This window comes from Oryctolagus cuniculus, chromosome 18 (genome assembly GCF_964237555.1).
Source record: "Oryctolagus cuniculus chromosome 18, mOryCun1.1, whole genome shotgun sequence".
Taxonomy (NCBI): Eukaryota; Metazoa; Chordata; class Mammalia; order Lagomorpha; family Leporidae; genus Oryctolagus; species Oryctolagus cuniculus.
The window spans coordinates 36,817,545-36,835,416 of NC_091449.1; the positions used below are offsets into that span (position 1 = coordinate 36,817,545).

At 40.9% G+C, this 17,872-nt stretch overlaps 1 protein-coding gene across 32 annotated transcripts in view; it reads left to right on the forward strand.

Annotated features, from left to right (window-relative positions):
* CHD9 (chromodomain helicase DNA binding protein 9) overlaps positions 1–17,872 on the forward strand; it is a 284,556-nt gene that overhangs the window by 233,101 nt on the left and 33,583 nt on the right. For all 32 annotated transcript variants that reach the window (XM_070063523.1, XM_070063508.1, XM_070063515.1 and 29 more), the window contains 6 exons: positions 270–429; positions 863–952; positions 10,099–10,202; positions 10,683–10,800; positions 11,343–11,400; positions 17,329–17,371. In XM_070063523.1, coding sequence (XP_069919624.1) covers positions 270–429; positions 863–952; positions 10,099–10,202; positions 10,683–10,800; positions 11,343–11,400; positions 17,329–17,371 — 573 coding nt within the window. The remainder of the gene's footprint in view (positions 1–269; positions 430–862; positions 953–10,098; positions 10,203–10,682; positions 10,801–11,342; positions 11,401–17,328; positions 17,372–17,872) is intronic.

A 17,872-nucleotide genomic window follows, 5' to 3' on the forward strand; every position in this document is an offset into this window, starting at 1 on the left:
TGCACGCACATGGGAGACCCAGATGAAGCAGCTAGCTCCTGGCTTCAGCTTGGCTCTGCCCCAACCGTTACTGCCGTTTGAAGAGTAAAGCAGTAGGTGGAAGAGCTCTGTCTCTCCCTCTCTCCTTGTAACTCTGAGTTTCAAGATGTGTATAACCTGCACAAAGTCTCCAAAAATTACTTGCATTGGAATTGCATTGAAAGAATTTGTTGTATTTCGAATCTTTATATAAATTATTCCTGATTTTATTTATCTTGTCATCTTAACAGGCCTATCAGCTCCTGTACCCAGGGGTCGAAAAGGAAAGAAAGTAAAGACGCAAACAAGTTCGTTCGATATACAAAAAGCTGAATGGCTTCGAAAATATAATCCTGAGCAGCTCCTTCAAGATGAAGGCTACAAAAAGCATATAAAACACCACTGTAATAAGTAGGTAGTAGGATATTTTTAACACAGCTCTTTGAAAGTTTTCCTTTCTAAATTTATTAAACGTCTTAAAGCATGATGATTTTCATAAACAAAGGAAGTTTGTTTTAGGACCAGTCGTAATCTTAATCTTACATGATATCCTTCAAGGGATAATAGTACCTCTTGTGTCACTGTTTTCATCAGCAGATAAAATGGCCATTAATGAATTCATTATATGTTAATTGGAATTTAAAAAATGGTAATTGTGAAGATGTTAAAGAAACCTTTTATATATTTGGAAGTAACAAGATTCATCTAATCAGAAATAATTATTATTTCATTATAAAATGTTTCAAATTCTCTTCTAATTTTAACACTGTGGGTGAGAGAACAACATATTTTTAGTGATTAATATGTTTTTGCCTTTTGACTTAGTATTTTCCCTTATTTTCAGGGTTTTGCTTCGTGTGAGAATGCTATATTATCTAAAGCAAGAAGTCATTGGAAATGAGTGTCAGAAAGTATTTGATGGAGTTGATGCAAGGTAAATCAAATAATGTTTATTAATAGCATGATGATGGAAAATTTGTATGAGCCAAATATTGTATTTTAGGTGGCTCCTTAGTGAAATTCCTAAGAAGGAAATCCATCAAACTTAAGGAACTAGCTCTTGCCAGTTTGTTCTCTTACTTCTATTACTCTCATCTTTGACTCTGTCACTAAAAGTCATAACAATTACAGTAGTAATAATGGTAATATTAAGAATGGTACTTGGGGGCCAGCGCCATGGCACACTAGGTTAATTCTCCGCCTGCAGTGCCAGCATCCCATATGGGCGCCGGTTCTAGTCCCAATTGCTCGTCTTCTAGTCCAGCTCTCTGCTGTGGCCTGGGAGAGCAATGGAGGATGGCCCAAGTTCTTGGGTCCCTGCACCTGCATGGGAGACCTGGAGGAAGCTCCTGGCTCCTGGATTCAGATCGGCACAGCTCCGGCTGTTGTGCCCATTTGGGGAGTGAACTAACGGAAGGGAGACCTTTCTCTGTCTCTCTCTCACTATCTATAACTCTACCTCTCAAATAAATAAATAAAATCTTAAAAAAAAAAAAAAAAAAAAGAATGGTATTGAGGCAGGCATTGTGTTGCAGCAGGTAAAGCTACCATCTGGGACACCTGAACCTATGCCTGGTTCAAATCCCAACTATTTAAGGCTTCTAATCTGGCTTCCTGCTAATGCACCAGTGAGGCAGCAGATAATGGCTCAGGTACTTGGGTTCTTGTTATCCAGGTGGGAGGCCTGGAAGGAGCTTCCAGCTCCTGCTCTACATACCTTAAGCCCACTGTTCAACTCCCTGTTGATATCCTCCTGATATTCTTCCTGCTTTGTAAAAAAAAATAAGCATCCAACTAACAAAATTTCTTTGGGTTAAATTTCTTTCAATTTCACACTACCAAACCTAAAACTTTATTTTTCTGTGCTTATTCTTCTTCCCTCTATTTATAGTGGAAGATGTTTTATGGCAGCTGACTTCTGTATCCACATTCAATCCATCCAATACCCTGGTGTCTCATCCTTGACCTTAATCTACAGTCATCTATTTTTTTTAGATGGATAGATAGATAAATCGATTGAGTGAGTGAGTGACTGACTGACTGACTTGAAAGGCACAGTGATCTTTCATCTGCTGGTTCATTTCTCAAATGCCCGCAATAGTAAGGACTAAGCCAGGCTGCAGTCAGTAGCCAGGAACTCTTCTGCTCTCCCAGACAGGTGACAGGAACCCAAATACTTGGACTATCATCTATTGCCTTCACAGTCTTATTATCAGAAAGCTGTAGTGTCATGAGCCAACAGCTTAACACAGCATACCACAATGCCTGCCCCAGTCATATTTATTTTTTTCCTCACCACATTCACCTGGTTTTAGACTTGATCTTGCTATTATCAGGAGCAGCACTACTTCTTAAATCTGGATCTTGATCATCACCTCCTTACATCCAACTTATTTAATTTGGGAGCTTCTTGTCATAATTATCTAATCTCCTCCGGATGGCCCCACGTCTTACCACTTACTCAGTAGCCATCAGCACTTTGATATCCCTTCTTCCTTCATTCATTGTTCAAACCTAGATTTTAAAATCCTGCGCTCTTTAGCTAAAATACTTATCTCCCATTCCCTACCTTTTTCTCCTGAATACCTGTGACAACCCAACTCAAATTAAACCCAAATACCCATTTACTTCTTACCTTTACCTCCAGCTGGAGAAGATAAGTCCATAGTGAATGGACTCACTTTTATGAGCATTAAGTCTCAAATGAGATTAAGCACAGACTGTTAATCACTGTGCTAAGTAAGAAAAGTTGCTTTCCTACTTTTTCAGAGGACCATTTTATGTCTCATAGTATCTTTCCACCCTACCACCACAACCCTCCAATAATGAACTTACTGCAATTTTAGTAAAGAAAATAGACATAGACAAGAGCTACATTGAGTTCTACTTGCAGATGTATCCACCTGTTCTTTCCTCAAGGATATATTAGGTCTGTTCTGCTAAGGCAAACTTTGTGCCTTAGAACTTGTCTTAGATGTGGCACTGTAGTGTAGTGAGTAAAACCTCTGCCTGCAGTGCCAGCATCCCATATGGGCGCTGTTTTGAGTCCTGGCTGCTCCACTTCTAATCCAGCTCTCTGCTATGGCCTGGGAAAGCAGTAGAAGATGGCCCAAATCCTTGGGCCCCTGCACCCACGTGGGAGACCCAGAAAAAGCTCCTGACTCCTGGATTCAGATCCGGTGCAGCTCTAGCTGTTGCGGCCAATTGGGGAGTGAACCAGTGGATGGAAGACCTCTCTCTCTTTCTCTGCCTCTCCTTCACTCTCTGTGTAGCAATAAGTAACCAAATCTTTAAAAAAAAAAAAAAAAAAAAAGAACGAACAAACTTGTCTCTTCTTAAACTTTTAAGGATTTTTCTCCTGTGATAATCTAGCTTTTTCCCTACTTTACTGCCTTAGTATCATTTGCTTTAAAAGAAAGGAATAGGAACTCTCTTAATAGACATGCCACCACTTAATTTGTTTTGCTCTTCTTTTGCAACAAACTCCTTTGAAAAGTTTTCTGTAATTACTGGCTCTAATTTGCATTTTTTCTTCATTCCAGTTAATCTTTTATTTTCACTGGCCCACTGAAATTGTTCTTAACATGTACTCTAATGGCCTACATTATGATCAGTTCTTTAAACAGGCATCCATGCTATAATAGTTGGCATTCATGCTATATTAGTTAATTATCCTTTTATGCATTTCATTATCCTTTTTGTGCTCTTTCATTCTCCTTTCCTCTTTTTTTTAAGATTTATTTTATTTATTTATTTTATTTATTTGAAAGTTGCAGAGAGAGGTAGAGACAGAGAGAGAGATCTTCCATCTGCTGGTTCACTCCCCAGATGGCCGCAACGGCTGGAGCTGCACCAATCTGAAGCCAGGAGCCAGGAGCTTCTTCTGGGTCTCCCACATGGGTGCAGGGGCCCAAAGATTTGAGTCATCTTCTACTGCTTTCCCAGGCCACAGCAGAGAGCTGGATCAGAAGTGGAGCAGCCAAGACTCATATAAGAGCCCATATGGGATGCCGGCACTTCAGGCCAGGTCTTTAACCCACTGCGCCACAGCACTGGCCCCCTCCTTTCCTCTTAATATTCTAATAGATCTCTAAGTATTAGATTCATCAAGAACTCAGCTCTTTTGCTTATGTTTAGTTCCTCTTTAGGTAAACTCATGCAGTTTCATCCTACCAAATAGTATCTATAAAAGGTGACAAATTTACATATTCATACCAGACCTGTCCCCTGAGTTTCAAGCTCTAGGTCAGCTGCCTCCCAGCATGTCCCCTTAAAAGTCAAATTGGCATCTTAAACTTCCCTGACTCCCAAATCTACTATCTCCAATACTTTCCCTCCCTGTTCTGTCTTGGTAAATGTAGGTTGTTCTGGTGTCATTCTTGATTCCTCTCTTCCTCTCATCCCCAGGAAAACTTCTTAGCTTGACAAAATACATGCCATAGCTGAGCATGTTTCACTATTTCTGCTAAATCTCTAGTCTGAGTCACTGTTATATTCTATTTACACTTTTGTAGTGGCCTCCTAGTTAAATCTCTTTTCCTCCCTGCTACTTCTGCTGGTGTTTCTGTTCCTCCAATGTGTGAAGCTCATTCTTAGTCCAGATACTTTTCTCAGATCTTCCACAGAAGTACCTCCTCCAGTAATTTGGGTCTCAACTCCAGTATTCCCTCCTCAATTAGGCCTTCTCTGCCTTCCACAGCTAAAGTACCTTACCAGTCACTTACTACTTATTCATAAAGCCTATTGTTGTTGAGAAATTCTGCTTTTTTATGTTTGCATCATTTATTTCCTTTGTGTTATAATTTAAAACTTCTTGAAGGTAAGTATGTCATCTGTTTTATATGATCATTGTATTCTCGGCTCCTAAAATCTGGAACATATAAAGTTACTTAGTAAATATTTAATTTTTAATGACCCCTTTACCTTGACCTGACTGCATTTGATCAGTTTGTGATTTCCCAGGGACTGTTTCTGTGAATCATCCTTATGTTCTCCTCTCTTGTTAATCTCCCTTTCTGGCCTCTCATTTGAATTGTAACATGTTTGCATCTCCCTCACCTTAACATATACACATGAATAACGTGTGCACACACACAGAAGCTTAACAATTTTTGATCCTGTAGTTCCTCAAACTACCATATTATTACTCTTCTGGATTTCAGAATTTTTTTCTTTTAAGATTTATTTATTTATTTGAGAGAATTAGAGAGAGGAAAAGACAGAGGGAGATGATCCTCTGGTTCACTCCCCAGATGACCACAATAGACAGGGTTGGGCCAGGCAGTAGACAGGAGCCAGGAGCTTCCTCTGTGTCTCCCACATCGACAGCAGGGGCCCAGGCACTTTGGATCGTCCTCTACTGACTTTCCCAAGCCATTGCCAGGGAGCTGGATTGGAAGTAGAACAGCCAGGACACAAACAAGCACCTAAGGCCAGCGCCGCGGCTCACTAGGCTAATCCTCCACCTGAGGTGCCGGCACACCGGGTTCTAGTCCCATTTGGGGCGCCAGATTCTGTCCCGGTTGCTCCTCTTCCAGTCCAGCTCTCTGCTGTGGCCCGGGAGTGCAGTGGAGGATGGCCCAAGTGCTTGGGCCCTGCACCTGCATGGGAGACCAGGAGAAGCACCTGGCTCCTGGCTTCGGATCAGTGCGGTGCACTGGCCGCAGTGGCCATTGGGGGGTGAACCAATGGAAAAGGAAGACCTTTCTCTCTGTCTCTCTGTCTCTCTCACTGTCCACTCTGCCTGTAAAAATAAAAAAAAAATTAAAAGGCACCTAAATGGGTTGCTGGCATTGCAAGTGATAGTTTTATGTGCCACACCACAACGCTGGCCCCTAAGAAGTATCTGCATTTTCTGTCTACTTTTTCTGCCCTCCCATTCATTATGTATTCCATCACAGTGTCTGCAGCTCCTACCTCCTTGTTCTACCACCCACTCCAACAAGTTCTCCAGCAACATTCTTGCTGCTAAATTTGGTGGATCACTTCCTTTTTAAAATACTTCCAAGGTATCATTCCGCCATGGTTTTTCTTTTTAGTTTGCTGCTTGCATTTTCAAGCTCCTTTTTTTTTTTTTTTTTTTTTTTGACAGGCAGAGTTTTTAGACAGTGAGAGAGAGAGACAGAGAGAAAGTTCTTCCTTCCGTTGGTTCACCCTCCAAATGGCCACTACAGCTGGTACGCTGTGCCGATCTGAAGCCAGGAGCCAGCTTCCTCCTGGTCTCCCATATGAGTGCAGGGCCCAAGCACTTGGGCCATCCTCCACTGCCTTCCTGGGCCACAGCAGAGAGCTGGACTGGAAGAAGAGCAACTGAGACAGAATCCGGCGCACCAACTAGGACTAGAACCCGGTGTGCCGGCACCGCAGGCGGAAGATTAGCCTAGTGAGCCGTGGCGCCGGCCTCAAGCTCCTTTTCTGCATGACCTGTAAATGTCAAAGAGTCTTCCTGTGGGTTCTCTCTTCATGTCACATATTTTCTTGTATTCTTATCTTAGTGGCTTTAATTGTTATCTCTGCTGATATCTGCCAGATCTCTATCTCCAACCCATATCTCTTTTACTGAGCCTCAGCTGCACATTTCTCAGTGTGCCACGATTAATTACTGATGCCCCAGGGTTTCTACATTCTTGCTAGGTCATTCTCTTTCCTTCCTCCATTCTCTCCCTTCTGTTTCTCAGCTAACATTGACTCAGTCTTTCTTTTGTTTTTTGTTTGTTTGTTTGTTTTTTGACAGGCAGTTAGTGAGTGAGAGAAACAGAGAGAAAGGTCTTCCTTCCATTGGTTCACCCCCCAAATAGCTGCTACAGCCGGTGCGCTGTACCGATCCGAAGCTAGGAGCTAGGTGCTTCCTCCTAGTCTCCCACGCGGGTGCAGGGCCCAAGCACTTGGGCCATCCTCCACTGCCTTGCCGGGCCACAGCAGATAGCTGGACAGGAAGAGGAGCAACCAGGACAGAATCGGCACCCCAACCAGGACTAGAACCCGGAGTGCCGGCGCCACAGGTGGAGGATTAGCCTAGTCAGCCGCAGCGCCGACCGACTCAGGCTTTCTGACCTCTCAAGTCTGTGTTAAGCACATACCCATAGTACTCTTTCATAGCACTCATACTACAGTATTGCAGGTACCTCTTTAAAAGGGCAGGGAGAAGTCTATTTTAATTCATTATTGTCATTCTTGGCATATGGTGAGTGTTGCTTGAATATATTTTGAATGAGTGATCTGGACTGAGAAAGCTAAAGGAAGTTTTATGCAGTAGATGGCATGTAAATTGTCATTAAAAACAGAAATCAATAACAGATGTGCATACACCTTATTATATTCTTTTACTAGTAGTTCACTAATACCGAGTATATATGTAGTATTTACATTTGAACCATGTAGTAATTGCCTTTTCTTCTTTACAAACAGGAAAACCTTCTATTTCAGATGATAACCACAGTGTTTTGAGCTTAGAGTGCCACCTTTGGTTGAAAGGCAGTCACACACAGACACACACACACAGACACACACACACAGATCTTCCAGCTGCTTCTTCACTACCCGAATATCCATAACAGCCAGGGCTGAGCCAGGCCAAAGCCAGGAGCCTACAACTCCATCAGGTCTGCTACCTTCTAGGATGCTTGAGCAGAAATGCTGGACTGGAAGCAGAGTGGGACTTGAACCAGCACTCTGATACGGGATGTGGGTATCCAAAGTGGTGACTTAACCCACTGTGCCACAATACCTGCCCATTTCCTCTTTATTTACCTTTCAATGCTAATGCTTTGTTTATTCCTAGTTAGGTACTTGATAAAAAATAAATACCTTCTTTAACCACATTTCTCTTCATCTCTTACTTTTTGCCATTTCATTAGAAAATGATTCTACCTTTTCCTGTTTTTCTGTTCTGAGCTAAAAAAAAATTCAATTGTGAGTATTTTTCACTGGCTGATAAAAAATGTCTTTCTTATTCGTTGCCAGTGTCTTTTATTTCAACTATATTAGTGGTTATATTTTTTTTAGAAAAGACTTATTATTTGGAGGCGGAGTTAGAGAGGGAGAGACAGAGACAGAAAGATCTTCATCCACTCGTTCACTCCTCAAAGTTAGGAGCCTGCAGCTCCATCTGGGTCTCCCACAGTCTCAGGGGCCCAATCACTCAGGGGCCATCTTCTGCTGCTTTCCCAGGTTTATCAGCAGGAAACTGGATTGGAAGTGGAGCAGCTGGGACTCAAACTGACATTCTTATAGGATGCCACCGTCTGAGGCAACAGCTCAATCCAGTGAGCCACAGCAGTGGCACTAGTGGTTAAATATTGATTTGGTTCCTACCATTTATTGGTTTGTTATTACACGAAAATTTATTTTAAGTTCCCAATGACAACTAATTTACAAATGAACTTTTGACCCAGAACTTAATTTTAAGTAGGAAATTTCTCATTTATTCAGACCTATAGATCTTTGTTAATTAATTTATGAAGTTGGTTATATCTGTTTGAAAATTGGTAGCTGTGGGGCCTGGCGCCATGGCTCGCTTGGTTAATCCTCTGCCTGCGGCACTGGCATCCCATATGGGCCCCGGGTTCTAGTACTGGTTGCTCCTCTTCCAGTCCAGCTCCCTGCTGTGGCCCGGGAGGGCAGTGGAGGATGTCCCAAGTGCTTGGTTCCCTGTACCCGCATGGGAGACCAGGAAGAAGCACCTGGCTCCTGGCTCTGATCGGCGCAATGCTGGCTGTAGCGGCTATTTGGGGAGTGAACCAACGGAAGGAAGACCTTTCTGTCTCTCACTTTCTATAACTCTACCTGTCAAATACAAAAAAAAAAAAAAGAAAGAAAAGAAAATTGGTAGCTCATGGATAACAAACAGGGAAATTCTCATCTAGAGTATTTGATTTCATACAGGAATTTAACCTAGCCAATCTCTACTCCTTGACTTTGAATATAAGAAAATGTAAATATATAAAAATTCATAATGTTTTGCTAATTATTATCAGACATTATTTTCCTTGCTAGGTGAGAGCATGGCTTGAATCACTATGGGTAAAGAAGTGATTACTGTTCAGTCCTGTGCATTACACCTTTTTAGAAAAAAGAAATGTTAGTAAAGTGCTGTAATTGTAGTGCAGCGGGTTAAGCGGCCTGCAATGCCAGCATACCATATGGGTGCCAGTTCAAGTCCCAGCTGCCCTACTTCCAATTGAGCTCCCAGCCTCTGGGTCTGGGAAAACAACAGAAGATGGCCCAATTACTTGGGCCCTTCCTGCTCACATAAGAGAACCAAGTGGAGTTCCTGGCTCCTGGCTTCTGCCTGACCTAAACCTGGCCCTTGGAACCATTTGGGGAAAGAATCAGCAAATGGAAGATCTCTCTGTCTCTTCCCCTATCTCCTTGTCACTCTGCCTTTCAAATAAAGGAAGAAAAAGTCTTTAAAAAAGAAAGAAAAAAAAATTATTTACAAAATTACCAGTACTTAAGTTCGTTCTTTCTCATGAAAATAGCCATAATATGAAAACAATATGAATTTATTATTATAGTTTTAGTACTGGATGGTGTTGTCATTTATGGAAAATATATGCATACAGCATAAAATTAGTACATTGAGTGATTCAATCAAATTATATATTAAACACTTTCTAATTTTAATGTGATTTTCTTGGTGGTAGTGGTCTAGAAAAGCATAACTTCTGTCTAATTCATTTGCCTTCTTAGAGCCTAAATTTCTTCTTATACAAAATGCAATATTTGAAGCAGATGATTTTTGTCAGATTACTTGCTAACATAAGACTATTTTCTGATAGAACCCTTTCCATTAGTGGAAAGAATATGATTCCTTAAGAGAATTGTCTAGTAAACCTCACTGAAACTTAATTTGATCATGTTGGTGAGCTTAATAATGTTAGTTCATGTTATGCTATCTATTAAAATGTAGTTTTATAATTATAATTGCTGGTATCTTGCAAAATTTATCAAAATCCTAACCTCTTTTTCTTACCAAAAAAAAAAAAAAACCACACAGCTTTAAAAGCTAGGTAAAACTTCGCTTCCTTTTTGACTTGTTTATAATCATTCATAATATTTTATCTTTTCCTTTTTAAATAGTGACATTGATGTTTGGATACCAGAACCAGACCACTCAGAAGTTCCTGCCGAGTGGTGGGATTTTGATGCTGATAAGTCACTCCTTATTGGAGTTTTTAAACATGGTAAGTAAGAAGTAAGGTAGGTAGGATCCTCTTAAATCTATTGTAATTTAGCTAATTCTCATTTTATTGATTTCTAGTACAATTTTATTTTAATAGTACCCATGTTATATAAACAGCATTAAAATAGACTACTGAACTATATTTTCTCTTCAAAGAGGGACATCTGTGACCTGCTTGTGCTGGATATGTTTCACATAGCTTCCTCTCTTAGAAAGAATTTTTATGTGAAATATGTGTGTGTGTTCAGTTTTTCCTGTTTTTCATATTATTGATAAACTTAATCCAAATTTTTATATATATGTATTGTCAAATCATGTAATATTTGTGATAATATCTAGAAAATACACTTAACCTATATCATTTTCATATATGGTCCCTTTAGTCCAGGAGTTATCATCCACAATACTACAAAGAATGCTTATATTTATACACCTTTCTTCTCTTTATCTTTTGTGCTTTTGTAATTGATGATGCTTTCAGGTTATGAAAAATATAATACTATCCGAGCAGACCCAGCGTTATGCTTCTTAGAAAGAGTGGGAAAACCTGATGACAAAGCTGTTGCAGCCGAACAGAGAGCAAATGATTATATGGATGGGTGAGTCATTTTGGAGTCAAGAATTCTCCATATATCTCTGTCTTCTGTTCAACATTGGCATATTCTGTGTTAATGATATTTATCTTTAAATGATGTAGCCAAAAGAGAATTAGACTTTAAAATCTGAGAGAGCTACTGATACTCGAATTAGTTAACACTTGTCCAACAGAGCTGTGACAAATACAAGCGGTAAAAGAGGAAAAATGAAAGGCAATAATATTATAAATTAAGAGAAATGTGATAGCATTTATTATACTTGTTATAAGGCCTGACATAATTTTCCCTTTCTTCCCAAAAGGGAAAGGAGGAAACATTGAGGTTAATAATAGCACATTTAAAAGTGAATTTGGAAGTAAATGAATAGGAACTAGCTTTCTTCTTGGTTGCCATACAGCAGGCTTTATATTATGAATTGGACTTCTCTAGGCAACAGAAACTTCAGTCTGACCTTTAAAAAGCCTTCTAATAAGGCTCCATTTTTTTGTCTTGTCAAGAGAAATGTGAGTCCATTATGATAAGTTTAGTGTTTGGTATTTTAACAGGGATGTGGAAGATCCAGAATATAAACCTGCCCCAGCCATCTTTAAAGATGATATAGAGGTATGTGGTAAATACTTTAAAACCTCAATTTTAGTTATTCCTTGGTATCTTTTGTTTCTATTCTTTTTCATTTTTCCATTCATATGTTTTCACTGTATGTAATCTTCTGTCCCTCCACAGATTAAGTAAGTATTATTAAGTGATCACCGTGGGTTGACAGACATCACAAAAATATTCATTTAAAATTTACCTGATCTCTCTTCCTTGACAAGATGGAGGCTAGTTTGGACATGTGGATTGAATGGGACTTTCCCACATGCCACCCTTCATAGAGCTATGAAACACAAATGTGCAGGCAAAATCCCAAAGCAGAGTAAGAACTAGATACTAAAGGTATACAGCAAGAAAGAAACTGTATCTTCATAAGGAGGTTTGAAATAGTGGTAGAGCCTAGAGGAATTCTCAGCTCATATTTCTATGAGCTCTATTTATAGAATGTTCAAAAAAGAAGAGTTGAATGAAAATCAGAAACTAGTCTGTGGAATTGTGAAAATGATGTTAAAAATAAATGAGAAATTCCTAGTTAAAGCCAATACTTTCTGTCCAGTGTTACTGTTAAACAGCAAGGAAATTTATCTTACCATGGGCTCTGAGTAGGAAATAACATTGTCTTCCCTGAGAATTTATGATAGGCCTCCTTCTTTTTGGTTTATAGTTTGATTCTTTTTATTCATTTTAGTGATACAGGAACCCTCAATGTCATTTAAGAAGGTAGTATCCCAAGAGTATATGGTACTCAGGAAGAAACAACTTCACACTACACATGAATCCTGAATATGAAGACCTCCATGAAATGAAGTTAAAATCCAAAATTTAAAAATATATGAGAAATAGTTTATAATAAGCAGATATTATTATACAACAAAGAACAAGATTAGAGCCTTCAGAACTTCTGATAATATACATCTATTGAAATAAAAAAATAAGTAAATTTTTAAATGATTAAAGAAAGAACCATTAACAAAAGAAAGATGATTGGGGCCAGTGCTGTGGCACAACAGGTTAATACCCTGGCCTGAGGCGCTGGGATCCCATATGGGCGCCGGTTCAAGACCCGGCTGCTCCATTTCCCATCAAGCTCTCTGCTGTGGCCTGGAAAGGCAGTGGAAGATGGCCCAAGTCCTTGGGCCCCTGCATTCATATGGGAGATCTGGAGGAAGCTCCTGGCTCCTGGCTTCAGATCGGCGTAGCTCTGGCTGTTGCAGCCAATTGGGGAGTGAACCATCGGATGGAAGACCTCCCTCTCCCTCCCTCCCCTTCCCTCTGTCCAGCTCGCTCGCTCGCTCGCTCTCTTTCTCTCTCGCTCTATGCCTCTCCTCTCTGTAAAACTCTGACTTGGAAATAAATAAATCTTTAAAAAAAAAAAAAAGATGATTTTTGGAGAGTAGGAAGAAAGGAAAAGGATTATATATAACTTTAAAAGTAGAAAATACAGTTATTAACATTAAAACTCAGTAAGTAGTTTAACTACCTACTAGAGATTATACACAGCTCATGAGAGAAGAAATTATTTAGAATATTATCCAAAACGAGCATGGTGGATCAGCCTGGGCCAATCTAACAAGAAAAAAGATTGTAAACAGAAAAAGAATATTTAAAAATTACTTAGAGGCCAGTGTGTAACATAGGAGGTCAAGTTGCTACCTGAAATGCCAGCATCCCATAAGACTGCTGGAAAAATTAGTTGCGGGGCTCTGCGTTGTGGCTTAAGCCACTGCTGGGTATGTTGGCATCCCATATCAGAGTGCCAGTCTCAGCTACTGTGCTTCCTATCCAGCTCCCTGCTACTGCACTTGGGAAAGCAGTGAATAATGGTCCAAATGCTTGGGTGCCCACCCCCAAGTGGGAGACTCAGGTGGTGTTTCTTACTCCTGGCTCAGGACTGGCTGTTGTGACAGTTTGGGGAGTGACCCAACAGATGGATGATCTCTGTATTTCCCTCTCTCTTGATGCCCTGCCTTCCAAATAAATATTTAAAGAAAAAATAGTTAGAAGACAACAGGGAGAAAGAGAACTATTCCTTTCAGTGGGTCACTCCCCCAAACATCCTGGGTCAGGCTGAAGCAATGAGCCCAAAATTCAATCCAAGTCTCCCACATGCATATGCATTGGTAGGAGCCTGGACTTGAACCAGACACTCCAGTATGGGATATGGGCATCTTAAGTAGCATTTTTTTTTAAGATTGATTTATTTATTTGAAAGTCAGAGTTACAGAGACAGAACAATAGAGAGATCTTTATCTGGTGGTTCACTTCCCAAGATGGCCACAGCAGTCATGGCTGGGCTAGGCCAAAGCCAGGAACCAGGAACTTCATCTGGATCTCCCACGTGGGTAGCAGGGGCTCAAATACTTGGGCCATCTCCCGCTGCTTTTCTCAGGGCATTAGCAGGGAGTTGGATCAGAAGTGGAGGAGCTGGGACAAAAACTGGCACCCTTGTGGGATGCCAGTGTTGTAAACAATGGATTTACCCCAGTACACCTCAACACTAGCCCCACATCTTTTTTTTTTTCAAGTATTTATTTATTTGTTAATTTGAAAGGTAGAGTTACAGAGTTTAAATATTTAGTTATAAATTTATTTGAAAAGTAAAATTACTTTCTTCCATCAGCTGGTTCACTCCCCAAGTGGACTCAATAGCCAAAGCTGGGCCAGGCTAAAACCAGGAGCCTGGAACTCTATCCACATGGGTGGCAGGGGCCTTTAAAGCACTTGGACCATTTTCCTCTGCCTTCCCAGGTGCATTAGCAGGAAACTGAATCAGAAATGGATCCCCTGGGACTCAAACCAGTGCCCATATGGGATGCCAGCATTGCAGGCAATGGCTTAACCCATTATGCTACAACACTAACCCTTCAAATAGCATCTTAATCATTACACTAATTGTTCACCCTTTAAAAGGCAGATTTTAATGTAAGTACTTATTAAATATAATAGAGGGATTGAACTAATGAAAGATTTATAAAAAGAGCTGTAAACAACATAGTAATATTGGATATAGAAGCATACACTACTTCTAGGGCTTAAATAGAGCACGTGAGGGAGAACCCCCATCCTTACTACAGACTTGGAAAACAGGGCCACAACCAACTGCAGAACAGAAAATTTACTGTGCAACCACACAGGCACAACTTAATGGAAATCTCCCCTCAGGAACTGGCCTGAAATCTGTGTCTAGGGTTTCCAAGGAAGTATCTCCTGGAGATAACTCCACACTACAAAATCACCCAAGGAGGAGGTTGCTAGAAAAAGCAAATTTTGACTCAGGGGTGCTAAAGATGCCAAAGATGCGCATACTGCGAGAGGTAGGTGTGGGAAAGCAACCTATGGGGTAGGACCTGAGCAATGGAGGCGTACACCAGAACTAGGAAGTAAAAACCTTTTCTTCCTGTAGTGTCTCTCCGGTTCCTACTGCTGACAAAGCTTAGCATTGTACTGACTGACGGAAGAAAAAACACTAAAAAAGCTCAGATATATTTTTCTTAGAGCAAGTAAACCACTATTTCACAAAACGTGAGCTGAGAATTTTTCAGACATTAAAAAGGATAAACCATTAGATTTTCAGAAACAAAGTGAATCTAGTGGTAGGATAAATGTATTAAATCTACTCCAATAAATATCTTGCAGATATGCCAGAAGAAAGGAAATGTGATCATTCTAACTTTAGGCTTTTCTTTTTTTTTTTTTTTTTTTTTTGACAGGCAGAGTGGACAGTGAGAGAGAGAGACAGAGAGAAAGGTCTTCCTTTGCCGTTGGTTCACCCTCCAATGGCCGCCGCGGCCGGTGCGCTGCGGCCGGCGCACCGCGCTGATCCAATGGCAGGAGCCAGAAGCCAGGTGCTTTTCCTGGTCTCCCATGGGGTGCAGGGCCCAAGCACCTGGGCCATCCTCCACTGCACTCCCTGGCCACAGCAGAGGGCTGGCCTGGAAGAGGGGCAACCGGGACAGAATCCGGCGCCCCGACCGGGACTAGAACCCGGTGTGCCGGCGCCACTAGGCGGAGGATTAGCCTAGTGAGCCGCGGCGCCGGCTTTTTTTTTTTTTTTTTTTTTTTTTTTTTTTTTTTTACTTTAGGCTTTTCTTAAACAACAATAGAAACTAGTAATCATTGAATAAAATAAACAAAGTTGGGGCCAGCACTGTGGCATAGTAGGGTAAGCCTCTGCCTGCAGTGCCATCATCCCATATGGACCCCAGTTTGAGTCCAGGCTGCTCCACTTCCAATCCAGCTTCCTGTTGATGCACCTGGAAAAGCAGCAAGGATGGCCCAAGTGCTTGGGCCCCTGCACCCACGTGGGCCTAGAAGAAGCTCCTGGCTTCGGATCAGCCCAACTCCAGCTGTTGTGGCTATTTAAAGAGTGAACCAGGGCCGGTGCCATAGCTTTCTTGGCTAATCCTCCGCCTACAGCACTGGCACCCCAGGTTCTAGTCCCAGTTGGGGCACCGGATTCTGTCCCAGTGGCCCCTCTTCCAGTCCAGCTCTCTGCTGTGGCCCGGCAAGGCAGTGGAGGATGGCCCAAGTGCTTGGGCCCTACACCCGCATGGGAGACCAAGAGAAGCACCTGGCTCCTGGCTTCGGATTGGCGCAGCGCGCCAGCCGCAGCGTGCCAGCCGTAGTGGCCATTTGGGGGGTGAACCAACGGAAAAGGAAGACTTTTCTCTCTGTCTCTCACTGTCTAACTCTGCCTTTCAAAAAAAACCAAAAAGAATGAACCAGCAGGTGGAAGACCTCTCTCTCTCTCTCTCCCTCCCTCTGTCTGTAACTCTGGTTTTCAAATAAATAAGCAAACCTTAAAAAAAAAAAGAAATTATGAATATCAAGTTTCAGAAATGTTGATATACATAATTGAAGATCCTCTGTTGACAGATAAAAATTGAATCTGTAGCATAAGCAGGCTCTTCAGATTAGAAAAAGAACAGATTTTCAGGTTGTCTAATAACCAAATAAAAACAAAAATAAATAAATTTTATCTGATAATTAGTATACAGAAAGGAAAAAAAAGGTTAGCAATAAAACCTAGAGCAAGAAAAGGTAGAGGAGATTAAAGTGGCTTAAAAGTAATCATAGGGGGCCGGCGCTATGGCTCAATAGGCTAATCCTCCGCCTGCGGCACCGGCACACTGGGTTCTAGTCCCGGTTGGGGCGTCGGATTCTGTCCCAATTGCTCCTCTCCATTCCAGCTCTCTGTTGTGGCCCAGGAATGCAGTGGAGGGTGTTTGGGCCCTGTACCCCATGGGAGACCAGGAAAAGCACCTGGCTCCTGGCTTCGGATCAGCGCAGTGCGCCAGCCACAGCGGCCACTGGGGGTGAACCAACGGAAGGAAGACCTTTCTCTCTGTCTCTCTCTCTCACTGTCCACTCTGCCTGTTAAAAAAAAAAAAAGTAATCATAGGGGCTGGTGTTTGGCCTTGTTGTTAAGATACCTACAGCCCATGTCATACTGCTTGAGTTCAATGCTCACATCCAGATCCTGACTCCAGCTTCCTACTTACACAGACTCTGGGAAGCAGCATTGATGGCTCAAGTAATTGGGTCCCTGGCACTCATACAGGGAACCTGGAAGGAGTTCCCAGCTCCTGGCATTGGCACAGCCCAGCCAGGTGACTGTGAGCATTTGGGAAGTAAGCCAGTAAGCAGAAGCCCTCTGTCTGTCTCTCTCCTCAAATAAGTAAATGTGTTGAGTAGTCATATAAAAGGAAATAATTTTTGTAAATAATGTCCTATGTAAAGTGTCAAGGGAAAAGTAGAATGTAAAAGAATCAAAATTGAGAAAACTGATTGAAATTTTTATATTTGCTGAGTTAATCATTAAAATTCTGTTGCAAAAATGTTCTCTATTATAAAGAAGTTTGATTATCTATTTTTTTTTTTTTTAGTATGTATCTTAACCCAATTACTCTATGACGATTTTTTATTCTTTCTTAAAAGGATGATGTTTCCTCACCAGGAGATCTTGTTATAGCAGATGGAGGTAAATTGCATTTATATCTTTACTTTGTTTTATTGTAAATCCACATTCTCATGATACTCTAAGATCTGTCAGAGTTTTATAATGTTTCAAACTTACATGAAATTTTTGGTGAACACAGTTGTAATCATTATAGGATATAACTAGATTAGAAATTTTACAATACTTTTAGCTATTACAGAACTTTATGTAGTGACTCACTGAGCTTTTACATATTAGAGGATTTGTTGACTTTATGGTTGATTGTAAAACTTGTATGTAAGGTTTCAACATTAAAGCATTAATTTGATGATATATTCAATTTCTTATTAGTTCTGCATGTGCATTAGTATCCTTTATTTATTACCCAGTTTTTTCAAAGTTTTTCTAAGCAATATCTTGCTTCTGCTTCCTTCTGATATCAAAATAGAACTATATTGTCACTAGAGTATACTCATCCCCACCTGGCATACAACAGGAATAGTGCTTTCCCCTCTGATAGTTAAACTAGCAATGAGGGGTAGT